Source organism: Dreissena polymorpha, chromosome 9 (genome assembly GCF_020536995.1).
Source record: "Dreissena polymorpha isolate Duluth1 chromosome 9, UMN_Dpol_1.0, whole genome shotgun sequence".
In the NCBI taxonomy this organism is placed as follows: domain Eukaryota; kingdom Metazoa; phylum Mollusca; class Bivalvia; order Myida; family Dreissenidae; genus Dreissena; species Dreissena polymorpha.
Genome location: NC_068363.1, coordinates 8,408,139 through 8,434,960, shown reverse-complemented (window position 1 = coordinate 8,434,960; position 26,822 = coordinate 8,408,139). Strand labels below are relative to the sequence as shown.

General features: G+C 36.9%; 1 protein-coding gene across 1 annotated transcript; it reads right to left on the bottom strand.

Moving 5' to 3' along the window:
* Window positions 1–11,006: 11,006 nt before the first annotated feature.
* LOC127846517 (uncharacterized) lies at window positions 11,007–20,166 on the bottom strand. Its single transcript, XM_052377814.1, has 3 exons — window positions 14,627–20,166; window positions 13,227–14,191; window positions 11,007–12,916 (listed from the first exon to the last, which is right to left on the bottom strand). Exons 1-3 carry the CDS (start codon window positions 14,959–14,961, stop codon window positions 12,765–12,767), a joined length of 1,452 nt encoding a protein of 483 aa, XP_052233774.1. The 5' UTR covers window positions 14,962–20,166; the 3' UTR covers window positions 11,007–12,764.
* Window positions 20,167–26,822: the final 6,656 nt, after the last annotated feature.

Sequence of the window (26,822 nt, the reverse complement as noted above, 5' to 3'; positions counted from 1 at the left end):
TGTACAATGTGTAGCGAATTTGCCTGCCTTCGATCAGATTAATAATAGTAGAGTGTAACCATTGTTCTATACGGCATCGTCCTCTTACAGTTATTCGGATAAAATAGATCGGACGCTAGCATTTCAATTTGGGTAATACACATATTTATATTCTGAAATTAATAAAACAGTTTGCATTATTGCCTTACAATATAACTTTGTTACTGCATGACTATAATTGGTAACTAACTAATGTGAATCGAACATTGTTTAATAGTATCCAATTGCTGTTTCATAAGGATGAAGTAAATTAGTTTTCACCCATTTTGTAGAATAGTTTCGTCTAGGGTATCACGTGACTTGTCTGTATATAAACCGTGGTTTCTCTGCATAAGGATGATTTCGAAGTTGGTTCTCAAAGCGTACACATCGAACAATACTAGGTAAATAACTGTAGCTTTTCTGTCTACTGAGTAATTTCACATTGTGGTCGGAAAAGTGACAGAACTAGTTGTTAGGAAGGGCTTGTCTGCTGAGTAAACCAAGGTGGACAAGGGACAAAATTGTCACAAAACCAGGTTTTCATTGTGAAAAAAAATCTGATAAAGGGAGAAAACTCAAACTGAACTTTTGAAATGAACAAACCAAATTAACCCCCTTTGTAAGTTTGTTTTTTAAAAAAATCTATTTTTAGTCGTGGCGACCTTGACATTGGAGATATTGACGTGATTCTTTCGTGCGATACACTGTCCCATAATGGTGAACAAATGTGCCAAATGATTTTAAAATCTCACAATGAATGACATAGTTATGGCCAGGACAAGCTCATTTATGGTCATTTTTGACCTTTGAACTCAAAGTGTGACCTTGACCTTGGAGATATCGACGTAATTATTTCGCGCGACACACCGTCCAATGATGGTGAACAAATGTGCCAAATGATTTTAAAATCTGACAATGAACGACATAGTTATGGCCCGGACAAGCTTGTTCCGCCCCCCCGCCAGCCAGCCAGCCCGCCCGCATTCGCCAATCTGATAACCAGTTTTTTCCTTCGGAAAACCTGGTTAAAAAGCGACAGTCTAAATCTAATACTAACAGTTTAGGCTTTTACGTTCGTCCATGCATAGATTTAGACTAGTATCATCCGTAGTCTCAAACCAGTTTCATCCATAGTCTCAGACCAGTTTCATGCATAGTTTTAGACTAGTATCATTCGTAGTCTCAAACCAGTTTCATCCATAGTCTCAGACCAGTTTCATGCATAGTTTTAGACTAGTATCATCCGTAGTCTCAAACCAGTTTCATCCATAGTCTCAGACCAGTTTCATGCATAGTTTTAGACTAGTATCATCTGTAGTCTCAAACCAGTTTCATCCATAGTCTCAGACCAGTTTCATGCATAGTTTTAGACTAGTATTATCCGTAGTCTCAAACCAGTTTCATTCATAGTTTCAGACCAGTTTCAACCATAGTTTCAGACTAGTTTCAACCATAGTTTTAGACCAGTTTCATCCACAGTTTCAGACTAGTCTCATCCATAGTTTCAAACCAGGCTCATCCATAGTTTCAGACTAGGCCCATCCATAGTCTCAGACCAGGCTCATCCGTTGTTCTTATTGATTAGTTTGTTATATTGACCCGGTTTTGTTGATTTCTACTGTGATTTATTGTATGCACCAATCATTGTTCCAAATCCTTTGTTTCTAATCACACTGGTAAAGCAGCCAGGCGAAAATATTATATATCCTTAGCCAGCGTGAATTTCAGTCTGGTTAAAGTCACCTTGCACGTTACAAATGTAATAGTAAGGTTATTCAGGCATGCAGCTATCTATAGTCTGTATCTAGTTACACTATGCAACATCCCCTTTGTTTTGTTAAGATGGAAATTTGTCTTCAATAAAAGTATGTTATAACATATTAACAATTAATCATATTTATGTTAATATTAATAATTTAATGTTTTGACCAATGTAACATAAACATCAACAACATTCTGAACATTTACTTAGTCCATTCATTTTCTGCGTATCGCTGACTCGGCTGCACTATTTTACCTGATCGTGTCTGGTAAGGGGAAATGGGCTTATCTACAGATACAGAGGGATGTTGAATATTCAATGCACTTTTGTTTGTTGGTTGTTTGACCTTTTTTCCAGTGCTTGAATGATTTCTTGCCAAAATATCAGGTGGAAAATCTGATATCTCTGGGAAATCCTCATTGGTTCTGATGAGGTAGCGGCGATTTCTTCTGTAAACCTGACCAGAAGGTGTTTGTATTATGTAACTAGCATTGTGTATTTCGATAACCTTAGCTTGTTTCCAGAGTTTTCCTATCTGGAATCTCACAGTTTCATTCAAATGTAATCTGGGGAGCGGTTTTGCGGTTTTGTCATAATTGTTTTTCTGTTTATTTTTGGAAGTTTGAATTGAAGATCGGGCAAAGTCTGGGTTAACGACTTTGGGCAGAAGCTGGATAACCGTTGTAGGCATAATTGACCTAGTTCTCCTACTCATCAGCAACTGCACGGGTGACCGATTGCAATCTGAGAGTGGATTGTTCTTATACTCTAGCACGGCTAAGTATGGTTCATGGCCACTGTATTACTTTTTGTAGCAGTCTTTTTACAGTTTGTACTGTCCGTTCAGCAAGTCCGTTTGACTTTGGATAATGTGGACTAGATGTGACATGCTCAATATGCCATGATTTGACAAAATTTCGAAATACGTCCGATGTATACTGAGGTCCGTTGTCACTGAAAATACGCATCGGAATGCCATGGGTACTGAAGCGTGACTTCAGTTTTCTGACAACTGTTGTGGACAGCATGTCCGGAAGTTTGTCTATTTCAAAGTATCTGCTGTAGTAGTCTACTACGAGCAAATAGTCATTTCCATCAAAATGGAATATGTCTGTGGCAACCTCCTGCCATGGTCCCTGCGGAATTGCATGGGATGTTAACGGTTCTTTTTGGTTTGAGTTTCTTTGCGATAAGCAAATTATACAGCTCATTATGTACTAAGTAATTTGCTTGCACATTCCTGGCCAGAACATAACGCCTTTGGCTCTTTGTGTGCTTTTTTCAATGCCCATGTGACCTTAATGAACTTGTTCTAACATGTGTGGTCGGAGTCTCTTGGGAATGACCAGTGTCTGACCTCTAAAAATTAGGTCATCGGCTGTCGAAAGTTCGTCCCTGTGATTGAAATACTCGCGTATCGTGTCAGGGCAATCTGACCTAGAACTTGGCCATCCTCTAACTATAGTTTGTTTCAGGGCTATCATCTGTAGGTCAGTTCTTGTCTCGTTTCTCACGTTTTCTAGACTTCGGTCAGTATAGGTCATGCTCGAGTTCACCGTGTGAACGTGAAGGTCAAGACCTTCGATTTCAGAAAGTCTGACATTGGCTTTCGTGACAGGAAATCCCCGATGGGAACTTTTTTCCCGCTCACATGTCTAACATCAAGGTCATATTTTTGCAAACTAAGCATCATCCTTTGCAAACGAGGTGGTGCTGCATGTAATGGCTTCTTAATGATCGCAGATAAGGGCTTATGGTCAGAATGAACAATTACATGTCTGCCATATATGTACTGGTGAAAACGCTGGCATGCGAACACTATAGCCAGCATTTCACGTTCAATGTTTGCATAATTTCGTTCTGTCTGTGTCAATGTCGTACATGCAAATGCAACTGGCTGACCATCTTGCATGATCGCTGCACCTACACCGTTCATTGAAGCGTCACATTCAATGCAAACCGGCTTCTTGGGGTCAAAGTAAGCTAGCACTGGGCTTTGTGTTATGACCTGCTTAACTTTAGAAAAGGCATCTGATTGTGGCTGATTCCATTCAAATTCAACGTCTTTTTTCAGAAGCATTCTCAATGGGCTTGTTATTTAAGCCAAATTTGGGGCAAATTTCTGCAGATAAGTAACCATACCCAAAAATGTTTTAAGTTCGCCGCGCGTCTTTGGTGCTTCTACATTGACACATGCCTCAATCTTAGTACTGTCTGGTTTCAGTCCAGATGACGTGATCACGTGACCAAAGAATGGTACTTCGGACAATCCAATACGGCATTTGTCGGGATTAAATTTTATGCCATTTTCACGTGCACGTTGAAGCGTAGCAGTGAGATTTCTGTCATGCTCAATTCTTGTACGTCCACTTATTAATATGTCGTCAACTATTGTGCGTACACCTGTCAGGTCCCCGAATATCTCCTCAATTTTCTGTACAAAAATGTCCTGAGATGATTTTATCCCTAAAGGAAGTCGGAGATAACGATATCTGCCAAATGGGGTACTGAATGTTGTCAGGTAAGAGGACTCTTCGTCAAGCCTTACACTTCAGTAAGCATGTGTAATGTCTAATAGACTGAAATATTTGCATTCAGCTAACTGTGACGTCACGTCGTCAAGTGTTGGCATAGGATAATGTGGTCTTCGAATAGCGTCATTCAGTGCTTTTGGGTCAAGACATATTCTTAACTGTCCAGTGTTCGGCTTTTCATCCACTACAAGTGAATTTACCCAGTCTGTGGGTGTATTGACCTTAGCAATTATGTCATTGTTTTCCATTCGGTCAAGCTCTTCGTGCAGTCTATTGCGTAATGCTTCCGGAACTCTCCTAGGAGGATTAACGACTGGTATAGCATCTGGCTTCAAATGAAGCTAAAAAGTGCCAGGGATGACCCCAATACCTTCAATGAGGTCTTTGTAATCTGATAACACACTTTCTTTATTTAATTCTTGTGATGGGCAATCAACAGTATATGTCAGCTGAATTAACCCTAGATCGGTTGATGTATTCAGGCTTAAGAGAGGTACCGACGGGGAATCTACAACATGAAACCACGTGCTCACAGTGTTTTTTTGTGTGAACATCGCAATTTGATTTTCCCTACAGCTGGTAGTCTGTTACATGTATAGGCAGTCAAAATGTCAGTAGGGGGTTCCAATGGGGAATGAATGTTCAGACCATTAAACTCTTTCTTCGGCAGAATGTTTACTGAACTTCCAGTATCAATTTAAAAACTAATGGGACATTTATTAGGTCCAATGGGGAGACGAATCATTGCACGATCGGTAGAACAAAATGTGCTTACCGTGTCAATATTGAATCTATCTGCATCCGATGTTACATCATGACTTATTGTGTCATTGTCCACAGTGTGTATATTATTGTTTTTAGAACGGCAACACTTTGCGAAATGGTTAAGTTTGTTGCTCTTGTGGCACTGCTTTCCTTTTGCTGGACATTGTCCAAAGTTGTGAAATGTATCACAGTTGAAACACGGCTTGTGTTTAGTAGGTAGACTTGGACCTGCATCAGTAGCTGTCGTCCGACGTTGTTGTCGTTGGCGATGCGGTTGCATCGGTCTCGGGTGCACTGGCCTGGATCGGCACGCGTTTACTTTGTTGTTCATGGAGCGCAGCTGCTCCCTTGAGTACTCCAGACTTTGCGCAGTCTGTACGGCTACATCGAGTGTCAACCCTGCACCGATGTTGATTAGCTTCTTGCGTAACTTTGGCGAATTTGTGCCAAAAACGATCCTATCTCGAATCATTTCGTCCGTCTTTTCGGCAAAGTTGCAGTCTTGTGCAATAAGTTGCAAGCGTGTAATATATGCATCAATGGAGTCGTTGTCCTGCATATGTTTGTAAAACTTGTACCGGGCAAAGATGGGATTTAACTTTGGCTGCACGTAATCGCTGAAACGTTGATAATATGTTTTTATCTTCTTTGCATTTTCTGGTGAAATGTCTTTCCACGTGCTGTGAATGTCACGTCCTCTGTCCCCAATCCACAATAAGAAATATGATACATGTTCTTCCTCTGATTTGTTCTTCAAAGGTCCACTAAACATGAGTTTCACGTGACGTTCAAATTTGTCGAATGCTTCGGGTAAATTGGACGAGTTCCAGTCCATTCGCGGAGATTGGATGCCACTTAAATCCATTTTTTAAACTTATGTGATGTGGATAAATCATCCCACTTCTGACACCATGTTTCATATTTGATGTTATGCGTAGTTGTTCTTTCACTCATGTGAATAGTCTTAGTAATAACAAACACAAATGTGCGCTATACTCTTTAATGATGTTACTACGTTGGTGGCTCAAGTGAGACTGGCTTATCAGCTCACTGCACAATGTAATAGTAAGGTTATTCAAGCATGCAACTATCTATAGTCTGTATCTAGTTACACTATGCAACAAGAGGTGAATCAGATTAACTGGAGCTACAAACAGCTTAAGAAAAACCTTCAGGGACCAGTCTTAATGTTCTGATAATGATAATAGAGTGTACTATGTGTTTTAATGCTAAGAATTTTGGCTACTCTGTATCCAATATCCGAAGTGATGTTTTATTAAGATGTAGAACAAATAAGGCCAATCTTAAAGGGGCCTTTTCACAGATTTTGGCATTTTTTAACTTTTTCATTAAATGCTTTATATCGATAAATGTAAACATTGGATCGTAAAAGCTCCAGTAAAAAATCAAGAATAAAATTAAAAAAAGGAAAAGAACATTGCCCGTACCAGGTTTCGAACCAGTGACCCCTGGAGTCCTGCCAGAGTCCTGAAGTAAAAACGCTTTATCCTACTGAGCTATTCCGCCGTGTACACATACTGAACGTATTTTATACCTTACATAAGCAATCTTCGTAGTTTCACAAAATTTAACGACAAAAACAGAACTCTCCAAATTATTCAATCGTTTCGCGTTGCAACGCTTTATAATTTTTAGGTTTTAAAATCGTCAAAAGATGCATATAATGGCTATATTAGACCATGGTAAATGTTCAGTATTACTGTTTCCTCACAAATATCATAACTAAAACGAAAATTTGCGAATCTGAAACAACTTTTTTCAATTTTGTCAATTAACCAAAGCGTGAAAAGATCCCTTTAATAAGAAACATTCTGCTAGTTGGAACAATTGAACTGTTTATTCAATCATGCAGCAATTTGTTGTTTGCCATTAGTGCATTTGGCATGCTTAAGCTCAACATAACATTAGAGAAATTGATTTATTTCACATCACTTTACAAGCATCTTATTCACACATCTTGTAGATTGGTAATCAGCTTTGTTCTTGCTAGATTTCAGTTGTGTAGATTTTTTGTAAAAAAATCTTGCCATTCTATTTTGTTGTGCTAACATTTAGACATTAGTTATAATATGTTTCCAGTGAACAGCCTAGGTTTAGTAGACCTGGTATTCAGTCAAATTGAGCCGCGTTCTGTGGAAATAGGCTTTATGCGTGTGTGTGAAGTGTCGTCCCAAATTAGCTTATGTGGTCCACACATGCTTATCTAGGACAACACTTTCGGCCTAGACTGGATTTTCTTTTTCAAAATTCTTTCTTTAAACGAAAAATCTCATAAAACCAAAAAGTGTCTTCCCTGATCAGCCTGTGCAAGACTGTACAAGTTGATCTGCGACAACACATGCATTAAACAACACTTTAGGGACATGCATTAAACCTCATTTTCCCAGAGCAAGGGTCAATTGTATTTATTTCCTTTCAATATTCACATGCCTTTTATTTTAGGATCATACAGATTGTAAATGCCTATTTATTGTAAGCTAAATATTCAGTCATAAGCAAAAAAGTATCATTAGATCTTTGTTAAGACAGGATCCTGAATTCTAGCATTTAATGAGGTTATGTGCTTTCTACACTTATTCTATGTCTTTCATAAGTAAAAGGTGAACACAAGCAACAATATAATTTGCTACCAAAAATGTTTTCCATATATTACTTCTTTTACATGAAAGGAGTTAACACGTGTAAAAAACGTTTGGCAAACAAAATGACAGGTAACAATCAGTTAATTTATTGTGCATCCAGGCATTTACAATATTTAAATATATCCAATGACAAACTAGACAATAGTGCAGTCTGACATGTATATGTGGGTTTTTAACTTATATTGCACCAGTTTATAGATTGTTTTGAAAACAATTGTAAAATCATGGTAAAGTTGCATATATCTAGTCATAAGCAGTATGTGTGGGATACACTAGCAACATGACCAAAGGGATCATTTTGTTTTCTGATGATGTTCATGTAATGTGTGTATCATCCTAATATTTATTTATCCAGTATGCCATGTAATACATATATTTTCTAAAACAATTGTAAAAAAGGTTATTCTGTATTTAGATTATTTTGACACGCTGTTTCATGATGGATGACTTCATCTACAGTCATTACAACAACATAATTGAGCCTCTGTCTGGGAAAATGGGTCTTAATGTATGTGTTTCAAGTGTTATCAGGGCAAATCAGTGATGAAATTTTCGCTAAATGGATTTTTCGATAAAAAGTCTCAGGCGGAAAGTGTTGTCCCTGATAAGCCTGTGCTGACGGTACAGGCAAATCTGAGAAAACATTTTGAGCACATGCATTGGGTCCAATTTTCCCAGAGCCAGATTCAAATGTTAAAGCAATGCCCGTTGAATTAAGAAATATATCCAATGACAAAATAGTGGTTTGCTATTTATTGAAAATCTCATAATTGTTAGAATAAAAAAGATTTATTCATTATTTACAACAAAATGCAATTATATTTCCAAAACAACAACACAATTGGTATTTCTTTTAAAAGCTATTCACACTAGATGATAAATTAAACTGGTATTTATGATAGACAATACCATACTAAAGAAGCACAGACAGTTCTCACTATTCCACTCATAGCAATTCATATTGAATTTAACAACAACTAGAAATGGCGCGGCAGAGGCCGACGCGTATCCCAACGCCTCATGTTTGACCCAGGGGGCACTCCAGGGTTGGTAATGGGGCCATGCATAGTTGAGATTGACCGTATTGTCATAAGAGATGTTCAGTATCAATTTGAAGTGAATCGGTGTAGAAATGAAGAAGTTAATGTCTTCGTTTGAACATGACATATCTGTTTTATTGCATAAATCGATTCCGCTTAGAATGGCCTTTAAGAAAAGGTATGGTTATGGGGGTCTCTATGTGCAAAATGTTGCATTTATTTTCGCTTAAAGTTGTCGCTTTAACATTGAATTATAAAGGGAAACTATTTAGTATATTATGACCTCCAAGCAAAACAATAGGCATTATGTAGACGGGTAAGTTTTTTACCATATCACCGCTTTTTACGGAGGATTCCAGAGATAGTCGATGTATCACGGTTGATACCGGAGATTTTTATGTTTAGAGTGATCTCCCGGCAATAGTAATTTACGCTGCAATTCTGTCTTTTCGTAATTAAGAAGTTGTCTCCCATTCGGGAAGGTATCACGAGTATTCCGGGTAAAAAGCGGTCCGTCTAAAATGCGAATATGACTCCTATCCGCGTATTGACCGAAAAGTGCGGATATGAACGAATACAAGCAATATCGACACTTTTTCTGCAATGTTTAATAAAAAAAATACACAATATGTGTTTAATATGTTAGTATTGTCTCAAAATATAACAATTTAATAGACATTATCATTTTTCCAACATAATATCACTTTAAAATCGATAATCCACCGAGTCCAACAAATGTCCTCTCTATATTATAGTTTATTAGTACGTACAAATATGCACGTCATTTTATTTATTAAAATGAACAAAGGATATCGTAGTGCTACATTTAAATGTTTCAAGAATTATTATAACCATTATAGTTGCGCTGTTATTGAAAAGCAATGCATGTCCCGCTAAAATTTTAGATTTTTCGTTAATATTATCTTTTATAAGTGAATGTAACAGCTGTAATATTGATCTTTAAAATATAGGCTTCGTATTTTAACTTTTCGGGATATTGAATATGAACTGTTGAAATATTAACGACAAATCTAAATCTTTTGCGGGACATGCATTGCTTTTAAATAACAGCGCAACTATAATGGTTATAACCATTCTTGAAACATTTAAATGTAGCACTACGATATCCTTTGTTCATTTGAATAAATAAAATAACGTTAAATGAACATTGCAGAAAAAGTGTCGATATTGCTTATATTCGTCCATATCCGCAATTTTCGGTCATATCCGCGGATATGAGTCATATACGCATTTTAGACGGACCGCTTTTTACCCGGGATACTCGTGATACCTTCCCGAATGGGAGACAACTTCTTAATTACGAAAAGACCGAATTTGCGCTGGAATTAGGTTTTTGACGATGCTGCGAAGCAGCTCGTCAAGTTATCATACCATGAAAATATTCTTCACAATGGCGACCTATGTAAAAGACCGAGCCAGTCCGATTGAGATAGCTCGATTTTTCTAATCGGCATACCTCGCTGATTATCATTGATAAAGGTAAAAGAAGCTCAACTATAAATAGCACAGCATATTCTGGGTAACAGATTTAATAATAGTTTGAAAACGTTAATTTTAAATCAGTTATATTCAATCCATTATATGTTTATAGAGCAATGAAACAACTATGCATTTTCTGTATTGTATTTTACATTTGTAGTGATTCTGTCAATAAATTGCGAATTAAAACGTGTATAATTAACGTTTAACGCGATCAGGAGTGTTAAGAAAACGTATTATTTTAAACCTGCCATTTGTAAACGTTGTAGCGAGTATGGTATATAAACAGCATAATAGCCGTATGATATCTATGAAACTCGCTCTTATGCGTGCTTTCTTATTTTACATATTTAATAAACTTTTCAAATAGAAAATATAGAGCCACATCAGTGCACATACTATGTTTGATAATTCATTCCTTTGTTGGATATTGTTTGCTGTTTTAAACACATATTAGGCCATATCGCGGAGATTTAGTCAACCTTACCATGTGTTCATGGGCGAACTCACGTATTTAAGTATTCTTACGACTTTGTGCTCATACCTACTTACGGGAATCATCATGAAATTATTGCCGTACTTAACGAACAAACATGCCCAAGCTTAATGAATTATAGAAAAAACAATAATCAAAAGATAAAAAATATGTGAAATCACGTCCGTACACATGACATCATTAACTTAGGAAAGAAAACAACGAAATAAAAAGTTTGGTATGATATACATGTGAAAAAAAAGAGCATGGTGTAATTAAAGACAATGTCAAGTTTTGAATATATCTGCTGAATCGTAATGTTAAAACGCACAAACCTTTTCTGTAACAGAACGTTTTTTAAGATAAGTGGTACAGAAAGTACATGTCGAATATATTTTTAAAGATATTTCTTGTTATATTTGATCGAGAATGTAACCCGTCTCCTAGTTTCGCGGAATGGGTCAAGTTCCCCACAGGTACTACTTCCCCGTACCCCAATTTTTTTTTTCTTACCCAAAATTGTTCGTACTCAATTTTTTTTTCGTACCCATTTTTTTTTCGTATCCAAATTTTTGTTCGTAACCAAATTTTTTTTTCCTATCCAATTTTTTTTCCTACCCAAATTTTTTTCCTACCCATTTTTTTTACCCATTTTTTGGCATAATTTTTGTACCCACAATTTTCTTACCCATTTTTGTTTCGTACTTAACATTTTCGTACCCACATACACAATTTTGGTGATGTAGATAAACTTAAATTGATGCTTTTATATCTATCCTCTTCAAAAGCATCGTCACATCAGTACTGTCAGTACTTTGATTTAGTACTGGTTCCCATTTTCGCATTGTGAACTATTTATAATGGCGGTATGCAAAAGCGAAGACTAATTCTAAATCAGAGACGCACTAGCAATCGACTTAAGAAGTAATATAGATCCACAAAGATATTAACAGCTTGTTAAATTCAGTAGCAACATAGCGAAATGCACATAGTTAAACAAAGAACGCTGTTAGAATAAGCATTAATACAAAGTCCAAAAGTTTAACTACAGTTGTCAATAACACACACGAAGTAAAGATATATATGAAGCAATTATAAACTTATCAATATGCGACAATGAGATGAAGTGTCTGCATCGCAAATGTAACTAGGCAAAATGCAACTACCGTGTATCAGAAAGCATATGCTAGTAGTAAAAATGAGAATGTCATTTAACATCATGCATGGACTGGCGGATATTCCCTTCCATAGCAAATCGCCGACATTAGGGCTACGGGAGATAAACACGCCAATCTTGTCAAATTAAGGAAACATAAAAATCAGTTTTTTATTCCGGTTACAATCAGGATCCCATACGAGCCTGAGTCCACATTGGGTCCCGTTGGATTGCTAACAGACTATCTCGCAGTACGACCTTATAGCGCTGGCCCAGAATTTGTGGGGGATAAATTTGTTTAATTTATTGTGGCGGAAAATTCTGTTCTCCGGGGGTCGGATGGGCATGCGTAATTATTCCAAAACCGTTATCTCTCCAAGCTAACAAAAGCGATTATGACTAAACACATTTGCTCGAATGGACTCTGAGCTACTTGCATAGAAGATCATATGGGTCCATAAACCTAAAGTTTTCAAAGAACAAAGTAAACCATTAATATAAGGCACTTAAGACTCACACATAAGACTTACCAATTAAAAAACACACATTAAAAAAAGTAATATTTTTAGAATAATATGTGTATCCACATTTCAAAAACATTCTTACATTGTAACATACACTATTACCGGTACATAAACAGCTACTGTTACTTTCATCACCTAATACCACACATATACAAACTGTACTATATTAAAAATATTGTTGGATTGTAACATAACAATAGTTGACAGCTATTGTAATTTAGATCACTAATTATAGTACTATAATACACATATTTATATAATACAAATCAGATACAAGAATTGTTAGCTATTTCACTTTGTACACCAGGATCATGTTGTTGTTCACTAATCCCCCAGTACATTAGTTGGCCACTGAAGCTCAGGGTCCATGAAGATGGCAAGGACTGATCCATCCCTGGCCAGGGTAAGGAGCTTGTGCTGGGAGCGGTTAGTGATGTACAACTTGCCACCTGTCGGGCTAACTGCACAACGCAACACTTCAAAACAGAATGTATTATTATAATTTTTCTGCATTATCATGATTGAAAATAAGAAAAGCATATTATATACATTTATTCGATAACAACAAAATTTAAAGAACAGATCAGAAGCAATGATTTTCATGACAATTCACTCTCTTTTCATACCCCCTGTCATGTAATGAAAGTCAGTAAACATTTATAATCATTTTTAAGAGTTAAACTGAAATGTTCAAGTTTCTTGCTCCTGTAATAATAACTTTTACAAATGCTTCAAAAATTATAATACATTTCTCGTTTATTACGATCAATCAAACATAACTCTTACCTGTATATTTATCTGATTTGTCCTCATGCAGTTTGCTGACTAGTTTACCACTCAGCGTGTACTTAAAACGTGCAGTCCCAGAGGGTACAAACAGGTCTCCCTCATCGTAGGCAATACCTATACATTCATGTTGTAACTTTAAATTTCTGACCTTCACAAGCTGGCAGTTGTTGACTTTGATAAACTTGACCTTTGAACCAACAGTAACACCAACCTCAGTGGGTGTGATCACACTCATGCCCCATGGCTGGCCAGATAATCTACAATTACTCACCAGCTGGTACTGCTGTTTCAACAGTTTGATTTTACTATTGCCCAAGTCTGCAATCAACACATGTCCATCAGGGAGGACACATATGTCTCTGATACTGCATTTTGAATCATTTGAATCACCTAAGTGTACATCATACTCAGACTTCCCAAATGTCTGGATACTGTGTTCGATTCTCCCAAGCTCTGATAACTTCGACAAGTACTGCACAATTTCAAAATTTGGCTGGAAAATTATTGAAGATTTTACTTCAACAAAGTTCTCCTTCTGATATTTTTCAAACTGCTGTATTTTAACCTGGCATTTAATGCTGGCTATAAGAGATAGTTCCTGCTTGCTTTTATCACTAATGTTGTGAATAGCGTCTCCAAGTTGTTTTAATTCACCTCGAAGAGTTGCACATTTGTCAATATCACTATTAAGAGGGGCTTGCAGTTTGATCAGTGTATCTTTCATTTCCCTCAGTGTCTTCTTTTCAAGCTTGTTTAAGGCTGCAATTATATTTTTACGAGTTTCCTGTATTTTGTGTAACTGCTCATCGTATGAACTTTGCACAGACCGAATACTAGCCTCCTGGTTGTCTTGAAGCTCCTTAAGTTTTGCCAGAGTAGTCTGAATAGTAACTGATACTTGTTTGAGGTCTATAGATGTATTTTTAAGCAAGGCTGATAAAAGCATCACTGTTGTGCATGTCCTGTAAAAAATATTTTGTTTTGCTAAAAACAAATTACCGATAGTCATAAATGATGCAAAGTATTTATTTTTACAGCTTGATCATCTGCAAAATCTCAGAAACAAAATAATTAATTATCTTCATAATTAATGCAGAATCATGATAACTTACATAATTTACCTCTAACTAGACTGATATATGGTATAGTTTCATGTTTGTAGTCTTAAACCAAGGTTTTTAGTGCATCAGACTTTAGTAATTACCCACTTAAAAGGTAGTTTATAACCGAATTGTTTTATTCCTAGCACAATAAATGGCGGTTTCATTAAATAAAATATTTATTATTAATATTCTTTACTTGAGTATTTGGATAAGTATAAAAGTTCATTTAAATGCAGTTTAAAACCATACACTTACTGTCTTGAATGTTTTTACGACAAATGTGATCAAAAATACCTGTGATTCATGAAAACACATTTATTGCAGCACAGCTGGCCATGGTCTTTGCAAAACATGTCATTGTTTTCTTCTTTATGAACATCACATTTAAGAAGAAAATCTTCCACCTTCTTGGCAACTGGCCAATTCTTCATATCTCCACGTCCATGAGGGGAATGTTTCGTATACAACTGGCCGCGCAGGTCGATGCATTTCCCGCAGAAAAACTTTACGCAAGATTCGCAATAATATTCAGCTGATTCATCCAGTTTCTTGTCTTTGCAGGTCGAACACAAGAAGTCGTGGACCATATCAGATCCTTTGTCAATGGTGGGTTGCAAAAAGGTCGCCATTTTATAGATCACTGAAGCTTTTGATCTCTAAATCTTTGATTTAGCTCAAATAATAAGGTATCTAATCTTATTGATCATCAAACAAAACAAAATACACCAATCTAGCTATACTTCAAAGTGAATGAACAAGTAATGTCCAGCTTAATAAAATCAAATACAAATCAGCTGAGATTTTGTATGCAATGTTATATTGCCAGTAAACAAGGTCATTTTGTCACTGGTCATGTGACATAAAACATTACTAACCTAAGTGATTTAACAAATTGTTTATTCGTGCATACAAAGAGTAAGTATCTCAATTCAAGGAATCGATTAAAAAAGCAACCAGGGCAACTTTGTAACAATGGTATAAACAAGAATCAGCTATCTGTATTCTTAAAAACAATTAATTTGTAAGTACCTTCTTCAAAAACAAAAGAAAATTTATTGCAGCTCTAATAAGTTGGTAACACAAGTGGCAATACATTTTTTTTTATTTCCTGTTGGTTTGTCGTTAACAAAATACAATTTAACATACCATTCATCTTATATACTGGTATTTATTTTTTTATAAAATATACTTTAATTCCTATTTTGTTACCTACATAATATCATCTGGATAAATGAATTATCAATAAAAACTAGAAATGTCTTGTATTAAGCCCTGCCCACGCGCCACTTTGTTGCAAGGCATTGGCATTCAAGATTAAAGAACAGGTTTTAAAACAATTCTTGCTTACTACCAATGACGTTTCATCTTGATACCTCATATTAAAGTCAAAAGTTGCCCTGGACAAAGTTTTAGCATGAACATAAAAGACCCAAAGGAACCAATCTGTTCAGAGCAGGAAGTGTTCACTAGGTTTAACATTAAAACTGTGCCAATCACCTGATGGCTTTGTTTTTTTTTAAACAAACCACAATCATATTTATAGAGAATAATATGAAAGTGTTGATTATAGATCAGGTTTATCATGCGATGCTAAGAAAACAAGGGCTGTTTGTAAAACATGCATGCCCCCTACATGGGCTCTCCGTTGTAGTGACAGCCATTGTGTGAATATGTTTTTTGTCACAGTGACCTTGACCTTTGACATAGTGACCTGATAATCAATAGGGGTCATCTGCGAGTCATGATCAATGTACCTATGAAGTTTTATGATCCTAGCCATAAGTGTTATTGAGTTATCATCCAGAAACCATTTTACTATTTCGGGTCACCGTGACCTAGACCTTTGACCTAGTGACCTGAAAATCAATAGGGGTCATCTGCGAGTCATGATTAATCTACCTATCAAGTTTCATGATCCTAGGCATAAGTGTTCTTCATTTATCATCCGGAAACCATTCTACTATTTCGGGTCACCATGACCTTGACCTTTGACCTAGTGACCTGAAAATCAATAGGGGTCATCTGCGAGTCATGATCAATGTACCTATGAAGTTTCATGATCCTAGGCATAAGTGTTCATGAGTTATCAATCGGAAACCATTTTACTATTTCGGGTCACCACGACATTGACCTTTGACCTAGTGACCTCAAAATAGGGGTCATCTGCGAGCCATGATCAATGTACCTATGAAGTTTCATGATCGTAGCCATAAGCGTTCTTGAGTTATCATCCAGAAACCATTTTACTATTTCGGGTCACCGTGACCTTGACCTTTGATATAGTGACCTGAAAATCAATAGGGGTCAACTGCGAGTCATGATCAATCTACCTATCAAGTTTCATGATCCTAGGAATAAGCGTTCTTGAGTTATCATCCGGATACCATTTTACTATTTCGGGTCACCGTGACCTTGACCTTTGACCTAGTGACCTGAAAATCAATAGGGGTCATCTGCGAGCCATGATCAATGTACCTATGAAGTTTCATGATCCTAGGCATAAGCGTTCTTGAGTTATCATCCAGAAACCATTACTATTTCGGGTCAACGTGACCTTGACTTTTGACCTAGTGACCTGAAAATCAATAGGGGTCATCTGCCAGTCATTATCAATCTACCTATGAAGTTTCATGATCCTAGGCATAAGCGTTCTTGAGTTATCATCCGGAAACTATTTTACTATTTCGGGTCAACATGACCTTGACCTTTGACCTAGTGACCTGAAAATCAATAGGGGTCATCTGCAAGTTATGATCAATCTACCTATCAAGTTTCATGATCCTAGGCATAAGCGTTCTTGAGTTATCATCCGGAAACCATTTTCTATTTCGGGTCACTGTGACCTTGACCTTTGACCTAGTGACCTCAAAATCAATAGGGGTCATCTGCGAGTCATGATCAATGTACCTATAAAGTTTCATGATCCTAGGCCTAAGCATTCTTGAGATATCATCCGGAAACCACCTGGTGGACGGACCGACAGACCGACCGACCGACTGAGATGTGCAAAGCAATATACCCCCTCTTCTTCGGAGGGGGGAATAACAAAAAGCAAGAGCCTTGGCGAGTGCTTTTTCGTTTTCGTGCCGAGCATGATACCCCTGATCTATAATCAACACTAATCTATTATTCTATTTATCCCACTTTTTATTTTGTAAACATTTTTGTTCAAACAAAATTAGTTTGACATGATCATTTCGCTGTATTTATGACGTCATTTCGTCGAAATATTGACGTCATTTCCTGCCGTTGATTATAGATGATATTTAATCAACGGGGCTTTAATCAACCAAATGTGCTGTAAAAGTGGGATAAAACTCAGATATCGTAACATAGAGAATAATAGGTTAGTGTTGATTATAGATCAGGTTTATCATGCGAGGCTTAGAAAACAAAAAGCACGAGCCTTGGCGAGTGCTTTTTTGTTTTCATGCCGAGCATGATAAACCTGATCTATTATCAACACTTACCTATTATTCTATTTATCCCACTTTTTATTTTGTAAACCTTTTTGTTTAAACAAAATTAGTTTGACTGGATAATTTCGCTGGATTTATGACGTCATTTCGTCGAAATATTGACGTCATTTACTGCCGTTTTTTATAGATGATATTTAATCAACAGGGCTTTAATCAATCGAATTCGCTGTAAAAGTGGGATAAATAATTGTTTTGAATGAAACATTTCGTGTTGTAATGGTTTTATTATGACCAGATAAGGACAATTGCCCCGCCAAATGGTAGCCATGTTTTTCAATGGACTGAAATTATATGTAACTCTGCGGAGAAAACATTAAAGCTAATACTAATATATCGCCTCACGAGTGTTCAAAAGCTTTTCTTCCAACTTACCTATTGATCTAGTTTGTTATCCCAAGTGATCAAGTTTCAAACTAATTCGATACATCATTGGGAAACATGTTCTGACTAAGTTTCATAAATTTGTGGTTATTATTTAATGAGGCCTCTAGAGTGTTCACAAGCATTTTCTTTAATTTGACCTTGAAACCAAGTTTTTGATTCCATACGAACCAGTTTTAAACTGTTACAAAATATCATGTGGACATATGTTCTGTACAAGTTTCATGAAGATTGGGCAATAAATGAGACCTCTTGAGTGCTCGCAAGTTTTTAACTTTCATTTGACCTAGTGACATAGATTTTAACCCAATATGACCCTGTTTCAAATTCTGTCCATATATCATAGTCTAAAGACCTCTAAAGAGTTTAACCATAGATAACTTTGGATCACTGCCTTGGACCCTGATAGCCATGTTTTTTGTCAACAGACCAGAAACATCTCCGAACTTGGCCGAAATATGAAATAAAATGTTGTGGGTAAGTTTTACTATTAAACAAGAGCTGTCTTCATAGGATGACAAATGCCCCCAAAAAACGCTTTGATACAAGTTATGAGCATTTTTCAAAACCTAAACGCAGATTTTGAAAGCTAAACACAGACCTTAAGTTCATAGTCAAGGTCAAAGGGGTCAAAATTTTTGTGCGTATGGAAAGGCCTTGTCCATATACACATGCATACCAAATATGAAGGTTACATCTGAAGCGACATAGAAGTTATGAGCATTTTTCGAAACCTAAACACAGATTTCAAAACCTAAACGCGGACCCTAAGTTCAAGGTCAAGGTCAAAGGGGTCAAAATTTGTGTGCGTATGGAAAGGCCTTGTCAGTGTGCACATGCATACCAAATATGAAGGTTACATCTGAAGCCATTATGAGCATTTTTCCGAAACCTGCGTCCTTAATGCGGACCCTAAGTTCAAGGTCAAGTGGGTCAAAATTTGTGAGTGTATGGAAAGGCCTTGTACATATACACATGCATACCAAATATGAAAGTTACATCTGAAGCGACATAGAAGTTATGAGCATTTTTCGAAACCTAAAAGCAGATTTTGAAACCTAAACGCGGACCCTAAGTTCAAGGTCAAGGTCAAAGGGGTCCAAATGTGTGTGCGCATGGAAAAGCCTTTTCCATATGCACATGCATACAAAATATGAAGGTTACATCTGAAGCGACAAAGAAGTTATGAGCATTTTTCAAAACCTAAACGCAGATTTTGAAACCTAAATGTGGACCCTAAGTTAAAGGTCAAGGGGATCAAAATTTGTGTGCGTATGCAAAGGCCTTGTCCATATACACATGCATACCAAATATGAAGGTTACATCTCAAGCGACATAGAAGTAATGAGCATTTTTCAAAATCTAAACACAGATTTCGAAACCTAAACGCGGACCCTAAGTTCAAGGTCAAGGGGGTCAAAATTTGTGTGCCTATGGAAAGGCCTTGTACATATACACATGCATACCAAATATGAAGGTTGCATCTTAACGCTTTGATATAAGTTATGAGCATTTTTCAAATCCTAAACACAGATTTTGAAACCTAAACACAGACCCTAAGTTCAAGGTCAAGGAGGTCCAAATTTGTGTGCGTATGGAAAGGCCTTGTCCATATGCACATGCATACCAAATATGAAGTTTACATTTGAAGGGACATAGAAGTTATGAGCATTTTTCGAAACCTAAACGCATATTTCGAAACCTAAACGTGGACCCTAAGTTCAAGGTCAAGATCAAAGGGGTCACAATTTGTGTGCGTATGTAAAGGCCTTGTCCATATACACATGCATACCAAATATGAAGATTACATCTTAAGCGACATAGAAGTTATGAGCAATTTTTGAAACCGAAACGCAGATTTCAAAACCTAACAAGAGCTGTCAGAGGACAGCGCGCTCGACTATTCGAGTGCTTGACAGTATAACGTAAGCCATTATGGGGAAATTGTTCATATTCAATAATTTATTAGACGATCTTTCAAAAATAAAAAAAGGAGAAAAAAATTAATTTGGGGGGGGGTATGGGGGTTAGGGGGGAAGGTGGGTTAGAGGGGGTTATAATGTGGGGTGTGGTAATTTATTACATGATGTTAAAAAAAAATGGGGGGGGGGGGAGGTTGGGGGGGGGGGGGGGGAGGGATTCTGGGTAGAGGCATGGGGTATTGTTTGGGTGGAATCCATTGTGGTATTCAGGTAAGTGTTTTTTTGTCAAAGTAATAATAAAATGTGATCATAAATAAAGAAGTTATGGCAATTTGTTCAATTATCTAAGTGTAAAAGGGGCCATAATTATTACAAAATGCCTGATAGACTTGTCTGCTCTTGTTTATAGGTTAGGGTCATGTTGGTAAACAAGTATGCAACATATAAAAGCAAAATGTCAAAGGATATAGGAAATATTTGGGGAAGTACGCAAACTTTAACATCGATTTATCAATAATATGCATATTCTAAGTACAAAAGGGCAATAATTAAGACAAAATGCTTGATAGAGTTATCTGCTCTTGTTTATAGGTTGGGGTGATGTTGGTAAACAAGTATGCAAAATATGAAAGCAATATGTCAAGGGACAATGAAAATAAATGGGGTAGTACGAAAACTTTAACATTTGCTGCATATTCTTAGTGGAAAAGGGGCCATAATTATGACAAAATGCTTGATAGAGATGTCTGCTGTTGTTTATAGGTTGGGGTCATGTTGGTTAACAAGTATGCAAAATATGAAAGCAATATGTCAAGGGACAATGAAAATAATTGGGGTAGTAAAAAAACTTTAACATTTGCACGCTAACGGCACTGCACGGAACGGAACGCCGGGGTGAGTAGGATAGCTCCACTATATATATTTCATATATAATAGTCGAGCTAAACGCAGACCCTAAGCTCAAGGTCAAGGGGGGTCAAAATCTGTGCGCGTATGGAAAGTACATATACACATGCATACCAAATATGAAGGTTACATCTGAAGCGACATAGAAGTTATGAGCATTTTTGAAAACCTAAACGCAGATTTCGAAACCTTAACGCGGACCCTAAGTTCAAGGTCAAAGGGGTCAAAATTTGTGTGCGTATGGAAAGGCCTTGTACATATACATGCATACCAAATATGAAGGTTACATGTTAAGCAACATAGAAGTTATGAGCATTTTTCGAAACCTATACACAAAGTGTGACAGAAAGACAGACGGACTGACAGACGGTCCGATCACTATATGCCCTCCTTCGGGGGCATAAACAAAGACTTATAGAGTGTTCACAAGGTTTCACTTTATCCTTGAAAGGAACACTTCCCTAACCCTCTGAAGCCATATTATTTAACAGACCAGATCCATTTTGGAACTCAGATGTCATTGGGACATAAGTTCTCAGAAATTTTCATGAAGACTGTGCAATAAATGTGATCTCTAGTGTTTACAAGTTTTTACTTAAGTCATATAAGGAATACTGCCATGCCCACTTGCAGCCATGTCTTTAAACAGACCTGAACCATTATCAAACTTGCCTAAGATATTGGGACAAATCTTCGAATATTGGGTAATAAATGTGGGTTCTAGAGTGTTCAGAACCTAAATTTGACCTAGTGACCTAGTTAAAAATCCAACATGACCTAGTTACAAACTTGACCTAGATTTTATCTGAACAAATTTTGTGAGCAAATTTAATGAATTATCGGCAATAAATTAGGATGCAAGAGTGTTCAATGGGCAAGTGTTGACGGCAGACCATGCTTGAATAAAGGCAATCACAAAATGAACCCTGCTTAGATGAGCTAAAAACATTTCCTCTAGAAAGAAACCCAGGTTTCACTGCAGTCAGATGCAACAAACTGCTCCGCACCTGGCAGCAATGTATTTTAAGCAGACGTAACTCGACTGTGATATCATTAGAACACATTTTCTGACCACGTTTCAAGTTCCAAGACTGGACTAAAAAACAGTCCCGCAGTCGGAGACATATGCCCCATAAACAGGGCTTTAACGAGTGACCCCAATTTCTATAGGGGTCATCTTTTGTTAAAGGCCAATGCACATGTGAAGTATCAAGCGCTTTGGTCGATTCCTGGAAAAATTATTGATCAGAAACAATTTTCACACTTATTGTGACAGTTACCATGACCTTTGACCTTGTGAGACCTATTTCAATAGGGGTCATCTACTGTCCAAGTCGAATGCACATGGGAAGTATCAAGCCAATCAGTCAATTTGTTGACCAGTTATTGATCTGAAATGATTTTCATTCTTATTGTGACAGTGACCTTGACTTTAGACCTAGTGACCAAAATTTCAATAGCAGTCATCTACTGTACAAGGCGAATGCACATTAGGAAGTATCAAGACAATCGGTCGATTCATTGATGAGTTATTGATAAAAAAGGATTTTCCCACTTATTGTGACAGTGACCATGACCTTTGACCTAGTGACCCCAATTTCAATAGGGGTCATCTACTGTACAAGGCGAATGCACATTAGGAAGTATCAAGACATTCGGTCGATTCATTGATGAGTTATTGATAAAAAAGTATTTTCCCACTAATTGTGACAGTGACCATGACCTTTGACCTAGTGACCCCAATTGCAATAGGGGTCATCTACTGTACAAGGCAAATGCACATTAGGAAATATCAAGACAATCGGTCGATTCATTGATGAGTTATTGATAAAAAAGGATTTTCCCACTTATTGTGACAGTGACCATGACCTTTGACCTAGTGACCCCAATTTCAATAGGGGTCATCTACTGTACAGGGCCAATGCACATTATGAAATATCAAGACAATTCGCTGATTCGTTGATGAGTTATTGATCAAAATGTATTTTCCCACTTATTGTGACAGTGACCATGACCTTTGACCTAGTGACCCCAATTTCAATAGGGGTCATCTACTGTCCAAGGCCATTAACATGTGAAGTATCAAGCCAATCGGTCAATTGGTTGACAAGTTGTTTGATCTAAAATGATTTTCATTCTTAGTGTGATAGTGACCTTGACCTTTGATCGGACAATAAATGTGGCCTATAGAGTGTTAACAATGTTTTACCAAAGCCATATAAGGAAAAATATATGGCTCCACCACCTGGCGGCCATGTTTTTCAAAAGACCAGAACCATTTTCGAAACATCCAAGATATCATTAGAACAAATGTTCTGACCAAGTTTCATGAAAATTGGAACTATAAATATGACTTTGAAAGTGTTAACAAGTTTTTGCTATAGCCATATAAGGAAAAATGCCCCGCCTTTGATAGCCATGTTTTTCAACCAACCGGAACCTTTTGGAACTCGTCCAAGATATCATTGGGCCAAACCTTCTGACCAAGTTTCATGAAGATCAAACAATAAATGTGGCCTCTAGAGTGTTAACAAGCTTTTTCTGTAGCCATATAAGGAAAAATGCCTCGCCCCCCCCCCCCCCCCCCCCCCCCCCCCCCCCCTTGGGGCCATGTTTTTCAGGCAACAGGAACCATTTTCTATATCATCCAAGATATACTTGGGACAAATATTTACGCCTCAAACCACATAACGAATGACGGACATAAGACTAATCACAAAAGCTTACCAGTGAGGTGACAAGAGATCAAGTGACATTAGGTCAGAAACGTCTGACAAAATGTATGATAACAAAACAAAAGAAAATGAATCAAAACAAAACCATGAAGAGACACTTAGCATTAAAAAGCTTTAAGAAGAAATAAGCTGCAAACTGCCCAATAAACTTACAAAGAGCAATACATAGAATATAAAAAAAGCAAATTCGTTGAATTGATATCCCCAGCAAAATAAATTTTGTTAAAATATGGATGGGCGTAAGTCCTTTAATGTACATTTTAATTATTATTTATAATACTAAAAATAAATAAATAAGTGTAGTGTTAATTGTATTCATGAGTTGCAATTCTCAGCATGATATCTATAGATACACCCATAAGTTTTCATGTTGAAATCTTGAATCGCATCTGACATATAACTATTAAAAGTTAAATAATAGACAAGAGGGCCATCTGCCTGAAGGCGCTCACCTGAGACCCGAATGAAATAAACTTTTCTGAGAAGGTGGAGTTTCAAAATAATAAAAGTAATTCAAGAAACATACATATTATCTTGAGGTTCACACAAAGAAATTTGCTCGTCCCTGGAAACCATGTTCTTCAGAGCACCTGAACCATGTTCAAACTAGAGCTTTGTCACAGACGTGACGAATACCCACACATGCCGCATTGACACATAATATTTTGCATGTTGTCTTCACAAAAAACATCGGACACCATGCTCAATTTTTAAAACGCACTAAGTGACCCCTTGACCTAGTTTTTGACCCAGAAAGGCCCATGTTCTAACTTTGCCTTAAGATCATTTCCATAAAACTTCTGACCAAGTTTGGTGAAGATCGGATGTAAACTACTTGAATTAGATAGCGGACACCATGCTGAATGTTTAAAACACATTAAGTGACCCTGTGACCTAGTTTTAGGCCCGGAATGGCCCATGTTCATACTTGTCCTTGAGATCATTTAGATAAAACTTGTGACCAAGTTTGGTGAGGATTGGATGAAAACTACTTGAATTAGAGAGCGGACAACATGGTGAGGTTTAAAACGCTTTAAGATACCCCGTGACCTAGTTTTTGATCCGGCATGACCCATATTCAAACTTGACCTAGACATCATCTACATACAACTTCTGACCAAGTTTGGTGAAGATTGGATGAAAACTACTTAAATTAGAGAGCGGACAACATTGTGATGTTTTAAACCCACTAAGTGATCCCGTGACCTTGTTTTTGACCCAGCGTGACCCATATTCAAACTTGCCCTAGACATTATTAAGATACAACTTCTGAAGATTGGATAAAAACTACTTGAATTAGAGAGCGGACAACATGGCAAGGTTTAAAACACACTAAGTGACCCCGTGACCTAGTTTTTGACCCGGCATGGCCCATGTTCAAACTTGACCTACACATCATCTAGTTACAACTTCTGATCAAGTGTGGTGAAGATCGGATTTAAACTACTTGAAATAAAAAGAATTTGTTTGTGGGGGTATAACAAAATCTTGATATCATAGGAACATATGTTCTCAGCATGTTTCATTAAGATGGAACTTAAATATGACTTATACATGTAGAGAGTTCACAATGTTTCCCTATAGCAATAAAAAGACATCTGCCACCCACCTGAGGGCCTTGTTTTTAAACAAAACGGAACTATTTTCAGACTCACCTTGCAATGATATTTCCAATTAAAACAACAATAAATCTGTTTAAAACACACATCTTTGATAATAACAACAAAACTATCGACCTCATCAATAAACTGTGTGCCATAAAAATTGGGTATTAAGATAGCATAAAACATGTTTGTTTCACCCTCAACCAATCATCATCATTATAATCCTCTTCAGAAAAGAACAAAAATAAATAATGTTTTTTGGCAATTTAACTGCATATCTGATCGGCAGAATTAATATTCAAATGACTGCATGGAGATCATGATTATCATAATATGCATAAATTTCATTCACATTGTACATTGGTAATTTCTAAAAAGTGTGTTAACAAGGTTACACTTTAAAGTCATTTAAGGAAAACTACCCCATCCCGTGGCAGCCAAGTTTTTCAACAGACCGTAACCATAAAGGAACTTGGCCCAGATATCATAAAAACAAATGTTGTGACTAAGTTTCATGAAGATTTGACTACAAATATAACTAGTGTTAACAAGGTTTAACTGGAGCCATACAAGGAAAACTGCCCCGCCCCCTGGGGGTCGATGTTTTTCAACAAACCGGAACAATTTCAGAACTCAGCCGAAATATCATAAGAACAAAATAATGTTCTGAAAGACTTTCATGAATATTGGACTATAAATATTACTTCTAGAGAGTTAACAAGGTTTTACTTTAGCCATATAAGGAAAACTGCCAAACCCCCTCCCTGGCAGCCATTTTTATCAACGGAACGCAACCATTTTCATACTGAGCTGAGCTATCATAAGAACAAATGTTCTTACTAAGTTTCATGTAGATTGGAATATTAATGTGACTACTAGAGTGTTAACAAAATTTCACTATAGCTATATAAGGAAAACTGCCGCGCCGCCTGGTGGACATGTGATTCAACAAATGTACCCATTTTGGAACTGAGATATTATTAGGAAAAATATTCTACCCAGGTTGCATGAAGATTGGACTTTAAATGTGACTTCTAGAGTGTTAACATGGTTTTAATATAGCCATACAAGGAAAACTGCCGCTCCCCCTAGAAGCCATATTTTGCAACGAAACGCGGCCATTCTATAACTTAGACAAGATATCATTTTAACAAATGTTCTGACTAAGTTTGATGAAGATTGGACAATAAATGTGACTCCTAGAGTGTTAACAAGGCTTTACCATAGCCATATAAGGAAAACTGCCCCACCCCCTTGTTGCCATGTTTTACAACCAACCAGACTTATTTTCGAACTCCTCTAATATATCACTGGAACACATGTTCTAAACAATTTTATGAAGATTTGACAAATGCTGTGACTTCTATAGTGTTAAAAAGGTTTTACTCTAGCCATATATGGAAAAATGCCCCGCCTCCTGGTGGCCATGTTTTCAACAAACCAGAATCATTTTCAAACTCATA

Excerpts from the sequence above, each read along its gene's own strand:
- LOC127846517 (XM_052377814.1), bottom strand. The coding sequence starts at position 14,961 with ATGGCGACCTTTTTGCAACCCACCATTGACAAAGGATCTGATATGGTC. Across the intron at positions 14,192-14,626 it reads TGTGTTTTCATGAATCACAG|GACATGCACAACAGTGATGC; the intron begins GTATTTTTGATC and ends TATTTTTTACAG. Across the intron at positions 12,917-13,226 it reads CAAATCAGATAAATATACAG|TGTTGCGTTGTGCAGTTAGC; the intron begins GTAAGAGTTATG and ends TCTGTTTTGAAG.